Source organism: Myripristis murdjan, chromosome 20, assembly GCF_902150065.1.
Source record: "Myripristis murdjan chromosome 20, fMyrMur1.1, whole genome shotgun sequence".
NCBI lineage: Eukaryota > Metazoa > Chordata > Actinopteri > Holocentriformes > Holocentridae > Myripristis > Myripristis murdjan.
Window position 1 is genome coordinate 4,910,022 of NC_043999.1, and position 18,011 is coordinate 4,928,032.

Consider the following 18,011-nt stretch of genomic DNA (forward strand, 5'->3'; position numbering starts at 1 on the left):
TGCAAACTACAACCTCAGTAATAAACACAGACTTAAAGTGACACATCCTGCACAATGTCAACACAAACTGAACATTATAGACTTTGTTCAAAGGGAGAATTTATGGCAGAGCTGTTGACCTCAATTATTTCAATAAGTGACATTCATTAATAGGAATGGTAATAATAAGAATTAACAGTCATGACAGAATAAAAAATGATGACAAAAATAGTAAATAATTAAGAATAAATAAATAAATAAAATTAGTGAGTATCTTATTTAGTCAGATGCTCAATCCATTTTTTATTTTTCTGTTTAATATGCCAGGAATGACTTTTGATAGTCAGTCATAACTGTTGGGAAGAGATTTGCTTTTTTTCACGATTTCCTAAGTAATAAACAGGTTAACAATATGGATTTGAATTTTTAAAATAAAAACTATGACATATAGTAATATGAAACACAGAGAGAGAGAGAGAGACAGAAATAAAACCGAATGCAGCTGAAAGTCGAACAATATGAACATTTATTTCTGGAAAGAAATTACAAATCGTTCCAAAGAGTTACTACTCAGATTATAGGTATGTTAATCTGATTTCTTTTAACTTCCTTTTTCAGATACAGTCGTTGTAACAGGGTATGTTTTTAATCCTCGTTATTCTATTCTTTTATCCTACTGAGAGACTGAAGACGGATGGACTAAAAGATGCTGTGCTAAGACTGGATGTGCCTGAAATAAGGACAGTAGTATCGGTTACACGTTTTCAACAGCAGGTGAGAGGAGGAGGAGGAGGAGGAGGAGGAGGAGGAGGAGGAGGAGCAGCGTGATGAAGGCTGGAGTTTGGCATTTTCCATGTTCATGATGCTGATCGAAGATACAGAGACACATCAGACACGAGGGACATGGAGTGAAAGACGAGGCCTGCCTTTACCAACGCCTCTTCCCCTGTGTGTTCACCTGGCAGGGAAACGTCTCGAGTATGGAGGTGCTTTTGTATCGTAATTTTAAAACAACAACAACAAAAAAATAAAACAAATAAACCCAGATAAAATAACTCAAAAGTGATGAAAGAAAGATTTACAATCACAGCTTTCATTTTTGGCTCCTTTCACCAACAGTGTCTTTTCATTCACTGGGATCTTTTTGGTCACAACGTCAGCAGCTGGAAATAAACAACTGTTTCATTTCATGATTTAACTTATTATAAATTATCATCATAAATTACAGTTACAAGTTTATTTTATAAATTAATTTTCGCTATGATCCACTTCTAGCTTGTCTGTCATGGAGCTCTTAGGCAAACTAATTGGCAATGCTATAATTTCAATAACCAGCATAGGATTTCAATAGAAATTGCGAAGTAAGGTTAGGGGATTAGGGTGATGGTTGGATGGCGCCTTTCCCTGCTCGCCTATCACGGCACTTGAGAGGCGGGGCTACACATATAGCTCCGCCCCTTGCCCCTCACTTCATTGGCAAGTCCACGGTAATGCAAAATGTAGTTTATATGCGCAGGTAAAAGGCTTAATCATCACCGTGTGACCTCGATCGGCACTAGATTGTACGCAACAATAGATTATTTGCTTGTAAAAGTTGCATACTACACCTTTAATTTGAATTCACTCAGCCTGTTAGCTCGCCTTGCAGAGAATAAAAAACAGAAGTGCTATTTTTCAAACTCAGAGCCAATCAGTGCTGCCGTTATTCCAGCTCAGCTTTGTCTGATGGAAATCTTGTTGTCCCAAGTTGTAGATTGGGAATATTGAGAATTACACAGAAGACTCTAAGGTGTGACATAAATTTGGAACCTAAGGGGAATAGGGAAATGATTGCCTAAAGCTATATCAAATGCTAACACTGACTACTTTGGCTTTTAGGGGTTGAATTAATTTCTTGAGGTGGATTTTGATGAAGCTGCAATGAGAAAACAAAAAGGATGCTTAGGATAATGTTTGCATCATGGCAAATGGCCCATACTCTTGCTCAGCTTAGTATAATGATATTAACTATAATTAAATGGCATTTGACTAATTCTCTGATGTATTTCTCCACATTTTGTTTTTGCTTTCAAATCTTTTTTTTTTTTTTTTTTTGGTTCAATTTTAAAATAAAGATACAAAAGTAACTCCATACTCAATCATGACTTCTCCCCACAGAGGCATTAACATGAAGTTTACACAAACTAATATTTTTTAACGGCGCCATAAACCACCAAGGACTTTCCCCAAAGACAAAACCAAGCTGACGTGCTTTCACATGAACTCAACATCACTGGTGTGACTGACAATTACTGACGGGTGAATACCGGTGTTTTTTTTTGTTTTGTTTTGTTTTACAGTTTGTGACACTGATCTAACTTCGCCTCTTCATTGCATTCTTCCTGAACAGTCAGAATAGTTTTCACTTTCAGAGGAAACCATTCATTCTTGTACAGTAAGAAAAACCTCCACAGAGCAAGAGAACAATAACAAAAACCCTTTGTGTTCTCCTTATTTCACTGTAAAACCTGTGCTGTCATACCTTTGGCTCTGCTTCCCGTCACGACATTAAAATTTATGTTTTTCCCACGGTGTGTACAGTACCGCCTCGGGCTATGCAGGGGTGTTTTGTAGTTGATAATCTATCCACGTTAACGTTTTTTCCCCCTCTCCAAGTTACACTAATATTGTTCATTTGAAGTAGTCGTTTCGAGCTGGTCTTGATTTTTTGAAAATGAAAGACTCATGGTAGAGAAAGGAGGAACAACTAGTCAACATGCCCACAAGCGAGCAGCAAAATCCAGAAAATTAAAGCGAGCGGAGTCGGGCCGAGTAGAGTTGGTACTATCTGGTGGACTAACAGCATTAGTAGGGATGCACGCAGGAGCACCGTGGGTCTGGATGGGCTCGTGCTTGTTAAAGAGTAAACTGAGGAAATGGTTTTTAAAAATCTGATCACGTACAGCCTGTCTTAGAAAGTGACCGGGGGAAACGTAAACTAGATGTAGACCGCAGCAAATGGGCAACAACTCCATAAATGACACCGGTATTCACCTTTAACTGCATCAGTAACGTTTTACCAATATTTCCACTGGAGGCTAGCTGGTTTTGTCAATCCCATGTCTTGGCAATCCAATCGACATTTAGCAAAAACGAAAGACTGTTTCCAAAAGCATTCCTTCATTTTTCCTGTACAGTGCAGCTGAGATGGAAAGGACATAAAGGTAGAGAGGGGCGAGACAAGCAAAGACCACCATAAAGCACAATGAAATGCCATGGCCTCTCTCTCTCTCTCTCTCTCTCTCTCTTGATGCAAAAGGATGATTCACAATGCAGTTCATATCCAAATAAACAATCCCACTACTGGTATACTTGGTGCATAGCTTGGTGACAGTGGTGCCTTGCAAAATAAATAAATTAAATACACAGCATAAGGACAAAAGAAAAACTGCATCAGTGTATGCTCTAGCCCTTTTCACAGTTGGCTCATTAAAAATATTGAAAAAATAAAAATAAATATACAGAGAGGACTAGGTCCAAAACATTGAGCTGGTTATAAAGCAGGATTTATCAAGGCGCTGGACAAAAAAAAAAAAAAACTGCTGGATACAAAGATCATAACGGATCAGTTGATGCATCTGCTATGACTCTTGACTCTTCTGACATGAGAAAACAGCTTTTCAGGGAGTTTTCAAACAAGCAGAGTCCGAAATTAACACTGAAAATTTGCGTTTGGCCAATAAATCAACACGGGTCAATAACTGATGATACACATGAAACAGCACTGCAAACAGGTAGCATGATGTTCCTATGTGCTTAATCATTGTTTTTTTTTTAGTGTACCAGCCTTTGGCAGGCGAGCTAATGAGTTAATTTAGGACACTGCTAACATGTCTGCAACATCACAACATGCTGTGATGTTCAAGGTTTTTTGGAAAGTCTAGCTGGTCAAACGATGTCTTGCAAAAGTCAAAATCCACCGGCCGTGATGAAAACCCAACACACGAGAGAACAGACAGTGACGCTGAAGTGAAGCGATGAGTGTCTTTCACACACACACATTATCCGTTTAAAAAAAAAAAAAAAAAAAAAGAGCTTTTGACCCCTGTAGTGTGTGACGTTATGTTTCTGTAAGTTACCGGGCAGAGCCGTGTCACCGCAGTGCAGTCATGACATCATCACCACCATCTTCATCATCATCATCACCACCACTACGTGAAGAACAAACCCTACCGCACCATATAGTGTTTTTTTTTTTTTTTTTCAAATTATTCATTCAGCTGCCTAGGAGTGTTTCACTCTCGCTCTCACACACACAAACACACACACACTCATATCGTCAAACCAGGAGACAGAGAAAGGAAGGGGGGAACACAAAGAGACAGTGTGATGTTACATGAACATGAGTACAGTATGGTGGATAATAGGAGGTGAAGAGCAGAATTAAGACTGAAGCTGAAACGCACTGGAAGCGATTATTGATGCGTGTTATCTGAAACTCTTATTCTGATGCTTTTACAGTGCACTGCAGCAGCTTTTCACTAACGTGGGTAATATCAGCCCCTCCCTGCAGTTTGCTTCATATATCTGGAGACAAACCATTAGAGCAGCTAGTCTAATATAGTGTTCATATTTCATCCCTACACCTGATTGTATGCTACAAGCTTAACTAACAGTTTAAGTTTGCAGTTGTCTATATTACAGGGTATTTATGGATTTTCTTAATTAGCCTGGGCCATGTCAGGGTTTCCTATTACAAACTTCTCAACAACAACTTGGTTAACAGTATAAAAGATGTTTGTTTGTGCTGAAACAGGTCAGCCGTCGCTGTGGCTCCAGATGCGACACAGAGGTCTGACAGGCTGCTGGAACAAAGACGGTTGTACAAGTGTAAATGTGTGTCTGATGATGCTTCCAGTGCGTTTCTGCCATAAGCCTGACTGGAGAGCCTAAATACAGTAGGTGAGTAGTAGAATAGGAAACCGACCATAGTCCAAAATTAAACCAGTGGAATGAACCCCCCCAAATATTTTTCCTGTATTTTCTGAGAAAGCTAATTCTGAAAATGTTCAAGCTGACCTCTCGTCACGATCCAGTTGCCTTTGTTGAGGAAAGCAAAACTAACGGACTGGGCCATCGTTTCCTCGCCGTAAGTAAGCACCGGTCACCGGTTTAAACCTCGCGCATCAGTAGAATATCAGTCTCACACCTGTAAACACCTAAACTCCCAACGGGAGGCTCCAGTCCTCGACGGGTGCATTCCCATTTCTAAAAAAAGGAGGCTCGGTGTGGAGCAGACCTCAGCTGCAGCGTCTCACGTGCTCCAGCACGTACTCTGGGAAGTGCAGACTGCACACCTGCAGACCGTCCAGTTTGCAAGGCATCCTGGGATACTCATCCTCCTTCCACTTGTTCTCGTCCGGGTCGAAGGTGAGGATGGAGTCACTGTAGTGGCCGTTGTAACACAGGCCGCCCAACACCATGATCTGCCTGTCCAACACTGCCACCCCGTGGCCGCTGCGCCCGATGGGCATGGAGGCCAGGATGGTCCACTCGTCTGTCTCTGGGTCGTACACCTCGGTGGACGGGCAGCCCTGGGACTCAAAGGAAGCCCGCAGGATCACACACACCCCTCCGAACACGTACAGCTTCCCGTTGTGGGAGATCATCTTGTGGAAGCAGCGGGCGTAGTTCATTTTGGACTTGTTCTCCCAGCAGTTGGTGTGGCTGCCGGGAAGCAGCGGACCGCGGCCGGCGCGTGTCCTGTGCACGTCCGCCCCACCTGAGCTCCCTCCCCCTCCTCCGCCTCCCCCGCCTCCTCCGCCCCCCTCCCGCCCGGGGTCGAACACGCACACCTGTTTGGAGGTGGAGGAGGAGGTGATGCCACCGGTGATGTATAGTTTGCCGTTGAGGACCGTTCCCTCATGACCGTACTTGTTCACCGGATACGGGTCGACAAACTCCCAGCGGTCCTCGGTGATGTCGTAGCGCTCGGTGGAGTAGAAGGTCTCGTCTCGTGTGCGGCCCGCCACGGCATAAATAAACTTGCCGATGACGCCCACAGCAAACTCCGACCTAGAAACAACAAATACCATGAATATGCACTGAAAAATGAATAATTCATTAAAAGGAAAGGGGGGCAAAGGAGTCTGCAAGTGTTTTGCAAAAGCACCTTGAAATTAAAATCCAGAGACACTGACTGTGTTATATATGACATCTCTGCATCTCTGTTTAATCAGCAACAAGAAGCATCTCTCTGCTTTTCACACACTGCAAAAACGCAAAATCTTACCAAGATTATTTGTCTTATTTCAAGTCAAAATGTCTTATTTCTAGTCAAAATATCTCATTACACTTAAAATAAGACATGATCACCTCAGAGGTAAATTGTTTTTAGTGAAAAGTTTTTCGTTTCAAGTGAAAATTTGCTTGTTTCATTGGCAAAATTTGCCAGTGGAAAAAGTGAAAATTCACTTGAAATAAGTGAAAATTAGCTAGAAACAAGAAACAAATTTTGCCAATGAAACAAGCAAATTTTCACTTGAAACGAGAGACAATTGTCTAAAAACAAGTTACTTCTGAGGTGATCATGTCTTATTTTAAGTGTAATGAGATATTTTGACTAGGAATAAGACATTTTTGACTTGAAATAAGACAAATAATCTTGGTAAGATTTTGAGTTTTTGCAGTGCATCAGCATATTACTGAAATGGCTTTACTGTTGCACTGAAATACTGTTACATTTTCTGTCACTTTAACCCTCTGTGTGTGAACATCCTCCAGGACAGGACATGTCAGGGTTTCATCTGATCCATGACTGGACTCATCAAAGAAGAGGAAGGAGGGCTCCCCTCACCTGGGCACAGACATGTCGGCCATGCGCAGCCAGGAGTTCTGCCGCGGGTCGTAGCGGTAGACCTTGGAGGAGGCGTGGAACTCGCCGTCGGGCCCCAGCTCCTCTCCGCCCAGCAGGAAGGCAAAGTTGTTGACGATGGCCAGGCAGTCCGGCCGCAGAGGCACCTGAGGTCCCTCCAGCTCCCACCACACCTGCGGGAGGAGGACACAAGTCACTGCACCCGTCAGGAAAATGAGCACAGGTGACATCTGTGGCAGATCACACCTGGGGAACTTTTTTTTTTTTTTTGCCCCAAACCAAAAGGAATCCCAAAGCTGACGGGCCGCTTTGACTAACCTGCCGGCCAACATGACCTCTGGAGCAGAACAGCATCGTCAGCTCATGGTTTGTGCTTTGTATGGTACATAAATTTAGTTCAAATCTACCTGCTGGTTTAAACTTCTATAAATCTATGAGAGGACTTGTGTTTACTGCCGTCTGTGACAAAACATGACTCGTTCCCAGTCCCGCCGGCCTGTCCCACACAGACACACGGGTCAGCACCTTGGGGCGGTGCAGCAGCAGGATCTTGCTGTTGACCATGCTGTGTCCTATCATTCCCCTGAAGACGGCGGTCTGCGGACGGACGGAGCGGATGCGGTTGGAGCGCGTGTCCACAAGAGGCTGCTGGTTGACGTCGTGGAAGTAGCTGAGCGCCTGGTCCACTTCCTGTCTCAGCTGCCTGGAGTAACGGTAAAACTCGGACGTCTTCACCTGTGAGCGGGAACACAGAGAATAAGGACCGACACGTCACTGCATCAACACGGTGTGTGCTGCTGTGTGCTCCCGCCAGGGCGAAGGAAGCAACTTTCTCATCCACGGGCTACGAATGGATCCAAAATCCATTCAGAGAGCGAAACAGCTGGGGGGCTGGCCCACAAACTTTACCGGTCCCAGTCGAGCATCTGGCTGGTTTGTGTTTGACGGTAATCTGACAGCAGCAGGAGAGCTGTGACTGCCTGGTGGTTTAATGCATGAATTGTTTATCGATGGAGACAGAAGAGGAGCTGCTGAGCTCCACTGTGTAAAACAATAAAATATTTACTATTAACATCCTGACTGTGCTCTCTGCAGTCATTTACAAAAGAATACAAATCACTTACAGTGGTGTAAAATGCTAAATATGGATAACATTTTCACTCTATCAGTGTTGCATGTATTATGACTAATTCAGAATGTAAAGTAATCAAATACTGTACTAGCCCCTGTGCACAATGCAAACTGGGTGTAGTATTTTCAGTAGAGAACTGCAGCCAATGAATGTACTGATTTTATCCAAACATACTGCACCAGGGTCCAGGGCACAGGGGCTGTTATGTCCAAAAATTCACCACAAAACAACCAAACGACCGACAGAAACTATAATATAATAAGTGGAGCTCTAAATGATGACATGCCCATGCCTGGGGGGGCGTATGCAAACAGCCAAAATCTTCCAGAATTTAGCTCATCATCATTCCCAAGCCTGTTTGCTCTCCGGTGTTTCCTCCACATTAATTAAGCTGCTATGTAAGAGCTGCTCCCCACAGCTCAAAAAAACACGCATAAAATGAACATTCGCCATCTGTCAGGCCGCGTGCTTCATCTAAAACCACAACACCTGAGCACGGAAAAGGTCTAAGAACCAAAACGACTCTTAAAAAGATCCACACAAGCAGCTGCCGAGGAAAAGCCGCCCACCTTCTCGAAGATGTTGGCGGGGGTCATGAGGCAGAAGCGGATGGACTGGACGATGGTGTCGGTGTGCCTCCAGCGGCGGCGGTCGTGTCGGAGCCACGCCTGGACGGCTTCGTACAGCTCGATCTCTGGGAAACGGCTCAGAGCGTCGCTGTCCAGGTAGGCCTGGGTCGCAGGGACACACACACACACACACACGGGGTTTGTTAGAGACTCCAGCTGGTGACCGACTGGAGAAATGTAAAGTGACAGTGACACGGTTCCTCCACATTTTCCATTTCAACATTCCAGACTTTTCCAGTCGTACGTTTCCACACATCTCAGTGGATTTTTTGCAGACTATGCTCTAAGGATCAAGCACTAATGATTTTTTAGGGCTGATACAGATTATTAGTTATCAGTAACACTAATAACTGATATTCACTTGCAGTAACTTTGAAAACTGCAGTGTAAAACTTATAAGAAACGCAAACACAAACCTTGGCTTGAATTGACAAATAAAAGATTAGCAAAAAATCTGAAAAAGAAAAATAAAAACACAACAAGAAAACTATATTTATAATTATTAAAGTTACATATTTACACATCAGATAAAATTAAACGGATATTAAAAACTGGAAGTGTTCTGTCCAGGCAGGTCAGTAAAGGCAACAGGCTACAATTTAGTGTTTTGTGTTTCTGTAAAACCAAATTAAACACAAATCCAGTGGAAAAGAAAATGAAAAACATTATCATCGCTTTTGTTCCTCTGTCTTTCAGGCAGAGAGGAAGTGTCGGAGTGGTTTTCATATTGGCCACCATGTAAATCAAAATCACAATATCTATTAGTGAAAAATTTTGAATATCAGCCATGATAATCGGCTGAGACTAATAACTGGTCGATTCCTAAATTGTTTGACATCTCAGACGACTGTTAGCGACGCTGAGAGATCTTAAAAATATATGTCAGCTTTAAATAAGAATCGGTGGAGCTCTACTCACTCCCCCTACAAGACCATCTGCCTGTTGGTCTAAAATATCACGACTGGTTGTGTTTCTGTGTGAAAAAGCATCTGCATTTCCTGTTCTAGTTCACGGCCTTTGTTTCCATTTCTGCACCAACATCTGTTCAACTCTTCAAAATGAACTGTTTGAATTTTACGACCAATCAAACAGCCTCTAAACGCTCCCTCGGCTGTCTTCACTGCTCCTGTTTCCGTTTCCTCTTTAATCTTCATGCGCCCCCACCGGGGTTCAGTGTAAATAAATGAAACAATAAGATGCTGCAGCGAGCGTGAACAGATTTGCATGCGGCAACGCGTTCGACTGTGTTTCTATTTCAGGGTTAAGTTCAGCTTTCTTGTCAGTGCGCCGTCGGCTTAAGGGCACAGACAACAAGCGGACCTGCAGTCTCTCGAGGCTGAGGTAGGACAGGAAGTCGGGTCGGCTCATGAGAGGGACGAAGTTGTCGAGGAGGAAGTTGTCGAGCTGCTCCTGGACGCCCTCCACGCCCACGCTGAAGTCCTCCAGCAGCCGCATGACCTCGGCGCAGTTCTCCAGGCAGATCTTGGCCAGCAGGAAGGAGCAGCAGAACTCCACCGCCTCCGTCAGCTGGACGTACATGGCCGCCTGGCGGGGGGACGAGGCGGAGGGAGGGAGTGAGAAAAAGAAGAGGGGAGGTTTAGAGAAAGACAGAACGGCCACAGATGCAGAAGCCGTGGCTCTGTGACAGATAGGAAAACCTAAAAGGGATGGCAATAACTACCAGCCACCACCAACATAACATTTCCTGCCCTGGCAACAAAGCGAGCTGACTACTATTTCTGCAGTCGTCTCTATAAAAGAAGAAAAAAAGAACTGAAGTATCATCTGTAAGAAATATTTATGGGACTTTTCCTGTCTACGGGCCACAGCGGCTGTAAATTTCCCTGCCCTGCCTCATACACTGATAGTCATTATTCACTGGGGTGTAATATTAAACCCTGGGTAATAGTTTTGATAAAAATTTTAATAAAGCCTGATTCTCCCAGGGTTAGTATTATGTAGAGACTTTATGCAATAAATGAATTACCTCCCAACTTCTGCGTTTCATGAAATTTCATTTCATTTGCACGGGACTCAAAACTTGCGGCGATTCCTTTTCCATGAATACAACTAAATAAGGTCAAGATATTAAAGTTCACCACTTCCTGATTTGGCAAAGCAAAACGTGAAGTTGGACCTGAAAATTTCCCCCCACAGATTTCATCCCTGCCTCAGTATTACTAATAAATTTGATAGATACTTTCCTTAGATTGGCAATCTCACTTTGGATTAAAATCACAGACAATCTTTGCTGGTTCTACAAATAACTTGAAGTTCACAGGTTATTACTAGTCTGAGCTAAAAGGGTAAGAGTCCTGTCTCTAGGGTGGCACTGTTGGTAGAGATCTGCCATTGTGTTATGTTGTCTGTGCTGCAGTGTGTGTGTGTGTGTGTGTGTGTGTGTGTGTTACCTGCAGGATCTCCTGGACAGTAGGCATGCTGAGCTCCAGCGAGCCGTAGTACATGAAGCGGAGCACGTGGCCGAACCCTGCAGCCGTCAGCCCCTTCATGTGGATCTTGTCCTGGTCCCGCTCCCTCATGTCGGCTGTGAACATCACCCGGAAGTAGTCGCTCTGCGTGGCCAGGAGGGCCTTGTGGGCCTGGGAGAGCGAGGGGGCGAATATAAAAATCCAAACACAGAGCCTCATAACAACAACAGGTCTAAACTGATGTGTGGCGGGCCATGTGTGTTTGTTTGAACCTGAATTTATCCAGGGGAGGTGGACTGAGTGTGTTTCACATTCATAGACTTTAAGTGCCTTGCTCAAAGGGAGCCTTGACACTGAGGGCTGTTTTTGTTCTTTCTTTCATTTTCACATCTGAACACAGGAGTCAGAGTCTTGATCTGCTTCTTACACCTCTTAGCTTTGAAGCTTTGATTGCTTGGTTCTTGCTTCCTCTGTGGCCCAGCTTGCACGAGTTCTGCTGACCACATTCCCAGCTCCGCCCACTTTCATGTCAAACTAGCTCACAAAACCCACCAGCATCTCTGATTCCTCTGCATGCAGCCGACACTGGATGAATGTGTATCTACATCACAGTGGAAACTTTGTTGTAGATTCACATTTCAGGACGGAAGCTCTTAAAACTACCTGCCGAGAACGACACTTACTGGACAAACTTCACGTACGTTCTCTGTAGAACTGAGCCACTGATTTAATTTGATTTAACTGGTTTACTGGTTTAACTGCTACAAATGTGAGGTTTTACCTCCGCAGACTTTCTCCCTGCGTCCTTGGAACTGCAAACACATTTTCAAACTACATGACTTTTCCAGGATTTTCATGATGCAGAAGCCCTGAGTGTTCCTTTCCACATAAAGCACAAAGCATGCAAAAAAATGTGTAGAGATTGTTGTTTTTTTTTTTTTTTGTTCACCTGGAAGTGGTGCTCCTCTATCAGCAGTGTGACGTCCAGGAGCAGGCGCTCCTCGTACAGCGCCCGGAAGCCCGACGACACACTCCCATCATGCACCTGGGACAGGTACACCTCCACATCCCCCCCCGACATAACACACCTGGCGATATAAATGACAGTGAGGGGGAACGGGAGAGGAGAGACAGACAGGGTGAGGTAAAAAGGAGGATTATCAGTAAATGTTCTGCTTTAGCATGTGACAGAAGCTGCTACCACCTCTCTCTGCATGTTGTAACAACTCAAAGCACTGAAACTCATCTAACGGCTGCCTTGTGTCAGCGCTGTAAGCCTGGACTTTGTTAATGTGGCAGGGAATCAAACGCTTTTAAGATGCAACTCTCTGCTGATGACCTAAGCACAATTCTGCCAGTCTCTCAAAGGGGGAAAGATTGTGCTTGTGTGCGCGCTGCTGCAAAAAATGTAAGCCTGTGACTTGGAAGCCTGGAAGGGCATTCAATAGAACGCTCAACATTTACAGCTCAGCACTTCATCAGGATGCTGCTGCATCCAAACAAGCTGCTCCACGTACACACACACACACACACACACACACACGCTCAAAATGTACAGAGCATGCATCCGAGCTGAGGGAAAACACTGAACTGCTGGATCACACACACTCTCTCTCACACACACATACAACAGAAATACAAAAAACGCTTCAAAACATGTTACACACAATTTCATCCCATATCCACAATGTAAACACACACACACACACACACACACCCATGCAACTACTGACACAAACAGAACCAGAAATGTGCACACACAGAACTTTAAAACACACGAAGGAACAGAAAACAAAGACGAAAACACACATTTACAAAAAAAAAAAAATCACATTTCATTTCACATAATGACCTGTGTTCTCACACTCACAAACACTTAGTCATTCACACAGAATGCAAATGAAAACACACACACACAAACACATACATACACACACACACACACACACACACACTGCACACTCACCTCTGATTGGCCACGGGCATGTCAGAGGGGGTTGTCCGAGCCAATCAGAGGACAGTGCCCCTTGTGTCCAGTAGATGCTAACAAAGTCCCTTTTCTGAGGGTCAATCACCTAGATGACAGAGCCAACACAACCACCACATTAAAGCATGAACGTCTGCCAAGGCAAACAGCAAAGCAATACAGTCACTCTGGAAATTTGTGCAGGTGTTAAACATCTTTCATCACACACAGATTTTTAAACCAAGGCGAGGAGGCAAAGACTGGCACTGACAATTCAAAGGAGAAGAAAAAAATGGAATTTGAAGGATCCAAGTCTGGCTAGCTCCGTCTTATTGTTCAAAGAGGGGAAAAAAAAAAATCATAATTAAACAAATAAAAAGCTAAATAATTCCAAATCACAGTGGAATAACAGGATGCTCTGAGGAAACAGGCTGGTGTTAATTCAGAAATCTGATAACTGCTGTGATTCTTAACGGTGAGATATTAGAACATGTGATACGACATAATGAAACGCTGATTAGTATGAAAACTATCTGACACAATAACAGGAATGGGCTGCTGCAATATGAGCTGTCTAAACAGGAAATGAATAGAGACAACGCCGCTCCAGTAAAACATGAAGTGATAACAGGGTGTTGGCATGGCAGGCTGCACAGAGACAAATGTAGTGCTGTTTAAGGCCTTTTTTTAAAAAACAAAAAACAAAAAAAACACTGTCTACACCTGTACTAGGAAACCAAAGCAACCAAGATACAAAAACCGTAACATCTTATGATTGGACATGGCCAACAAAAAACACTACAAATGAACGGTAAATGAACAAAAAAAGGAAATTAAAAGTTTGGAGACACAATGCCCATTAATGTTCATTAAAGTAGAATGCACTGAAAACAAAATACGGCTGCCATATTCTGTTGACTCCGCTCTATTTGGATATGCGTGTGGATAAAACTTAATGTGGCCTACTGGAGATGTAGCTAATAAAACAACATATAAAAAAAAAATAAAGCCAACACTGCTGCCCGTCCAGCTCTGCGGAGCCCTCCTGGACCTCTAGGAGAATATTTTAATAATTTGTGCCCTTGAATTAGTAACTCAAGGGTACAAATTACTAATGTGAGAGCACAAATTATTTCCTAGTGCAATTCTTCCAATTATTCCTGAGAGTCCTGTGCATCCATTAATGCACATTCATTGCTGATGTTAATATAACTTATGCATGTTGTAGTACACAAACACACACACACACACACACCAGTAACAGACATTAGTAAAATATATGAAGTTTAGCTGAATTTTCATTTAATATTACTGTATTCCTTCCTTCTCCCTGCAGATATTAGCAATGAATGAGTACGCCTGGACGGTCAGGAATGACTGGAGGAAATGCACTATGAGGTAATTAGTGTCTTCAAATTACTTAATTTGGACCCTCAAGTTACTAATTTGAGGGCACAAATTATTAAAATATTCTCCTGGGCATCTCAGGGGGGCTTTGCACAATTCACACCTTTTAATGACACAATACAAAATATTGCATTTGCCTTTTTTTCGCTCACGTTACTCTTCCCGTCTGCCTCAACTAAACATCACCAAGTAAATAATTATCCAACTGTAGAGCTGAAATCCCAAACACTAATTTAATGACTGAATAAATAATAGTAACAGTAATAATTAAATAACTCAAACTTAACATTTCACTTTTTTAAACAGAAATAAATGTGCTGCGTTATGTGTTTTAATGCCATTAATGTTACTGGTTATGTATATTTAGTAGTTCAGTGTTTTATATTTGGTGTGGTCAATGATAAATTTCCTCTAATAACGTTGTACTGTATTGTTGCTCCATCAGAATGAAACTTCACTGAAACTAAAATTGGGTGAAAGATGTATGACCTCAGATTGGGCTTGAGATTGTTCTATAGTCTTAAAGGCCATGAAATTAAATAATTTCATTATATAATCTGTGATTTGTTAAGGGAATTTTTGAGCAATAATAATGCAAAACTTCTCCGCTATGCAGGAAGATCAGAGGTCAGCTGCTGAGTAACACCTCCGGAGCTGACAGAGATGTAGCGTCTTGCTCAAGGACACTTCAGCAGGGATTGGACACCCTGCCACCCCAAAGTGACAGTGTCCAGCATGAAGCAAAATGACAGCAGCAGTGAGACAGGTGTACTGCCACAGGTGATATGAGGGCAGGCTCTAACGTTACATGCTGCGTAACAAATCCTACCTTTTGGAGCCTGGGCGCACAATCACAGGCTTCAACGGCAGGGCGCTAAGGGGCCGCTCACATTTCCTGTGTTTGTGTTTCCCTGGTTCTAGTAGGAGACAGAAAACAGACGCATCAGGCAAGGGAGGAAGGCTGAGGCGAGAACAAGCACAGAGTCTGTGTTATCCAAGGACACATAGATGACTTCAAAACACAGCAAGACAGTACAGTGGGATTTAAAAAAAACGTATTAGCTGTAATCCATTAATCCATAACCAATTTGGAGGGGGCTGTAAATTGCAGGGGTGGGCGGACAAAAAAAATCTATTCAGCAATTCAGCATAGTATGATGACTTTTTGTGTGCCGATGCTGTATCAACACACAGATGTGAAGCATCGATATGGTTTCACCAAGTATCAATGCAACATTTATGAGGTTTTTATGACAAAGTTGGTCAGTCTGACCCATTTTGCTGCAATAAAAATGCCTGAAGTGAGATGTACAGAATGAAAACTTTGTCTGTCTATGAAACTGACAATGACAACAAAACAACAGGTGAGGGTCTGCAGTACACAGTGTTGCTGCATCCAAGCTAACCAGCCTCAGCTTTTGACTAAGGGGCAAGGTTATTGAAACTATTAAACTATTAACTATTCAAACTAAAACTAAAGTACATATTTAAGTGATAAAAATAATTTCAAATCATTTATAAACCAAGCAAAGGAAGGCTTGCTGTTCCCTCACTTACTACAATGAATATGATATTTACTCATGAGACGGATCATACTAATCATGTCAGAAAAGAATGAATTTAGGTTATCTATATTTAAAAAAACGAGACGTATCAAAATCTGGAATGTCATTTATCTTAAGTGACAACCAATCTTTAATATCTACTCAAAATCAAGGTTCCACTTCAGATCGTTTTTTTTTTTTTCCTTTTCAAGGAATTCTGCATTCCGGTAAAGCTTATGAATTATTTTTAAATTGCGCACGCCATAATCAAAGTTTCCATTTCAGGAGCTTGCACATACATCCCTCAAGAAACAACAATCAAGACACATTGTGGATTTTAAAACAACACTGACACATTTCGTTATTACATTGATCATCATTTAAATTCCAATCAATAATCATTCATTTCGGCGATGCTGATTCAACATGTGAACGCAACAAGGTGTTTTTGGATTAACTGACGCAGTGATAGGCTAAATCAGGATCAGAAATGCTCGATTGATCCCTGAGGCGAAAATGAATCAGCTGCAGCTCAAACTCTGAAGAGAAGAATTAAATTGTAAGAAACAGAAAAAGAAATGAGAAACATAAAAACATGCGCCTTGGACATTGATTAAAAAAGTATATGCATTGTGTATAAAGTTGTAAAAAAAAAAAGTATGTGCATTATCAGGTTGAAAAATACATCATTTTCTAGATATGAAGATCCACAATATTAATATCTCCAAAGGCAATGATATGGGCGACATCAGCTTGAGGGTTAGGGATAAGCTGAGGCAGTGATTGATCTGCTCTGATCAATAAAATACTCCGCATTTTACATCAACTTGGTATAGTTATGCTGTTTTTTTTTTTAAAGAATGCTTAATTTTCACTGTCGCTACACTTATAATTTCAAACAGGTGTGAGCTCATGGTGATATTGCAGATTTAGAGATGTTTGACTTAAATATCGAGGTATGAAATTTTGTCCATATCGTGCAGCCCCGGTGCGTTAAGTTCAAGTGTGTGCATTAATATCACAGCAATAAATTCAGAATCAAGAAACTGAGCTTATGTTCACACAATAAAAAGTATGCCCACACACACACACACACACACACACACACACACACACACACACACACACACACACACACACTGGGATATTGAACTGTTGAACTGTTGTCATTAAAGGGATCGGAGACAGCAAAACGTATTGCTCAATAACAGCACGTTAAGCTGCATTGAATTGATTTGACTTAGTGCTACTGTCACACATACAGCGCCAAAAAATTAATCAAAAACCAAAAGACAAACATTTACCAGCATCGCTACCTGGCCAGCTAACGGTCACGATTTACCGTTGTCTAACGCAGCATCGGCTAACTGAGCTAGCTAGCTGTTAGCTGGCGTCCATTGGATCCGGCTGGGCTGCGAGCACAGGGGCTAGCTGTTAGCATTAGCTGCTAAATCCGCTCGGCTCACCTCGGCGATGCGAATCCCCACAGCCCCTCTTCGACCAGGCAGCTCTGGCTCCTTCAGACATGAGTTGCGGGGGGTTTAGGGCTCCGGAATCACGCAAACGGACCGCAGAGGTGCACCGCCATGTCGTCCCCGCACGGCCCTGATATCGGCTCGGAATCAAACGGGTAACAAACCACAGCGGCGGTCCGTAGTCTGTGCAGACGCCATTTTCTGCACCGTCGTCATTTCCCTTTCGGACGGAACTGAAGGGCGTTGTGCGGCAAAGATCGTTAATGTTCACGAAGACGTGTCACTCGATGCCACCTTAAAAATCTGCACGTCAGGGGAAGAAATTAGCAAACCTTTAAAATTTTGTGAATCATTTCACCATCATCAGCTTCTCAAATTGGTAAAATGACGTTTTAAAAACATTTTTTTTTTTTTAAACTGTTGCAGTCTGAAGGAATTTACACAACTGTCTCCAGAGACACCTGTTGGTTCTGCAGCAGCAAATTGAAAACACACACACACTGAGGACAAAATAAAAACACACCTTGGAGATGTAAATTTTGGCACTAGCAGGCAAAATGCCCTCTATTGCGCCACACATAAAACCCCATTCCAATC

At 42.7% G+C, this 18,011-nt stretch overlaps 1 protein-coding gene across 2 annotated transcripts; it reads right to left on the minus strand.

The window, feature by feature from the left end:
• Positions 1-487: 487 nt before the first annotated feature.
• Positions 488-17,626, minus strand: klhl15 (kelch-like family member 15). Of its 2 annotated transcripts, XM_030079127.1 has the most exons (10): positions 17,406-17,458; positions 15,225-15,312; positions 12,989-13,097; positions 11,972-12,110; positions 11,005-11,193; positions 9,914-10,138; positions 8,534-8,695; positions 7,358-7,567; positions 6,815-7,005; positions 488-6,033 (listed from the first exon to the last, which is right to left on the minus strand). In XM_030079127.1, exons 3-10 carry the CDS (start codon positions 13,006-13,008, stop codon positions 5,259-5,261), a joined length of 1,911 nt encoding a protein of 636 aa, XP_029934987.1. In that variant the 5' UTR covers positions 13,009-13,097; positions 15,225-15,312; positions 17,406-17,458; the 3' UTR covers positions 488-5,258. The 2 variants fall into 2 exon arrangements, with proteins under 2 accessions (XP_029934987.1, XP_029934986.1); XM_030079126.1 differs by lacking the exon at positions 12,989-13,097 and having other exon boundaries at positions 17,406-17,626.
• Between the last annotated feature and the right edge of the window lie 385 nt (positions 17,627-18,011).

Coding starts and splice junctions, on each gene's coding strand:
- klhl15 (XM_030079126.1), bottom strand. CDS start 17,466: ATGTCTGAAGGAGCCAGAGCTGCCTGGTCGAAGAGGGGCTGTGGGGAT. Junction 15,313..17,405: donor TGGGGATTCGCATCGCCGAG/GTGAGCCGAGCG, acceptor GTCTCCTACTAG/AACCAGGGAAACACAAACAC. Junction 8,696..9,913: donor TCAGCCTCGAGAGACTGCAG/GTCCGCTTGTTG, acceptor CCTGCGACCCAG/GCCTACCTGGACAGCGACGC.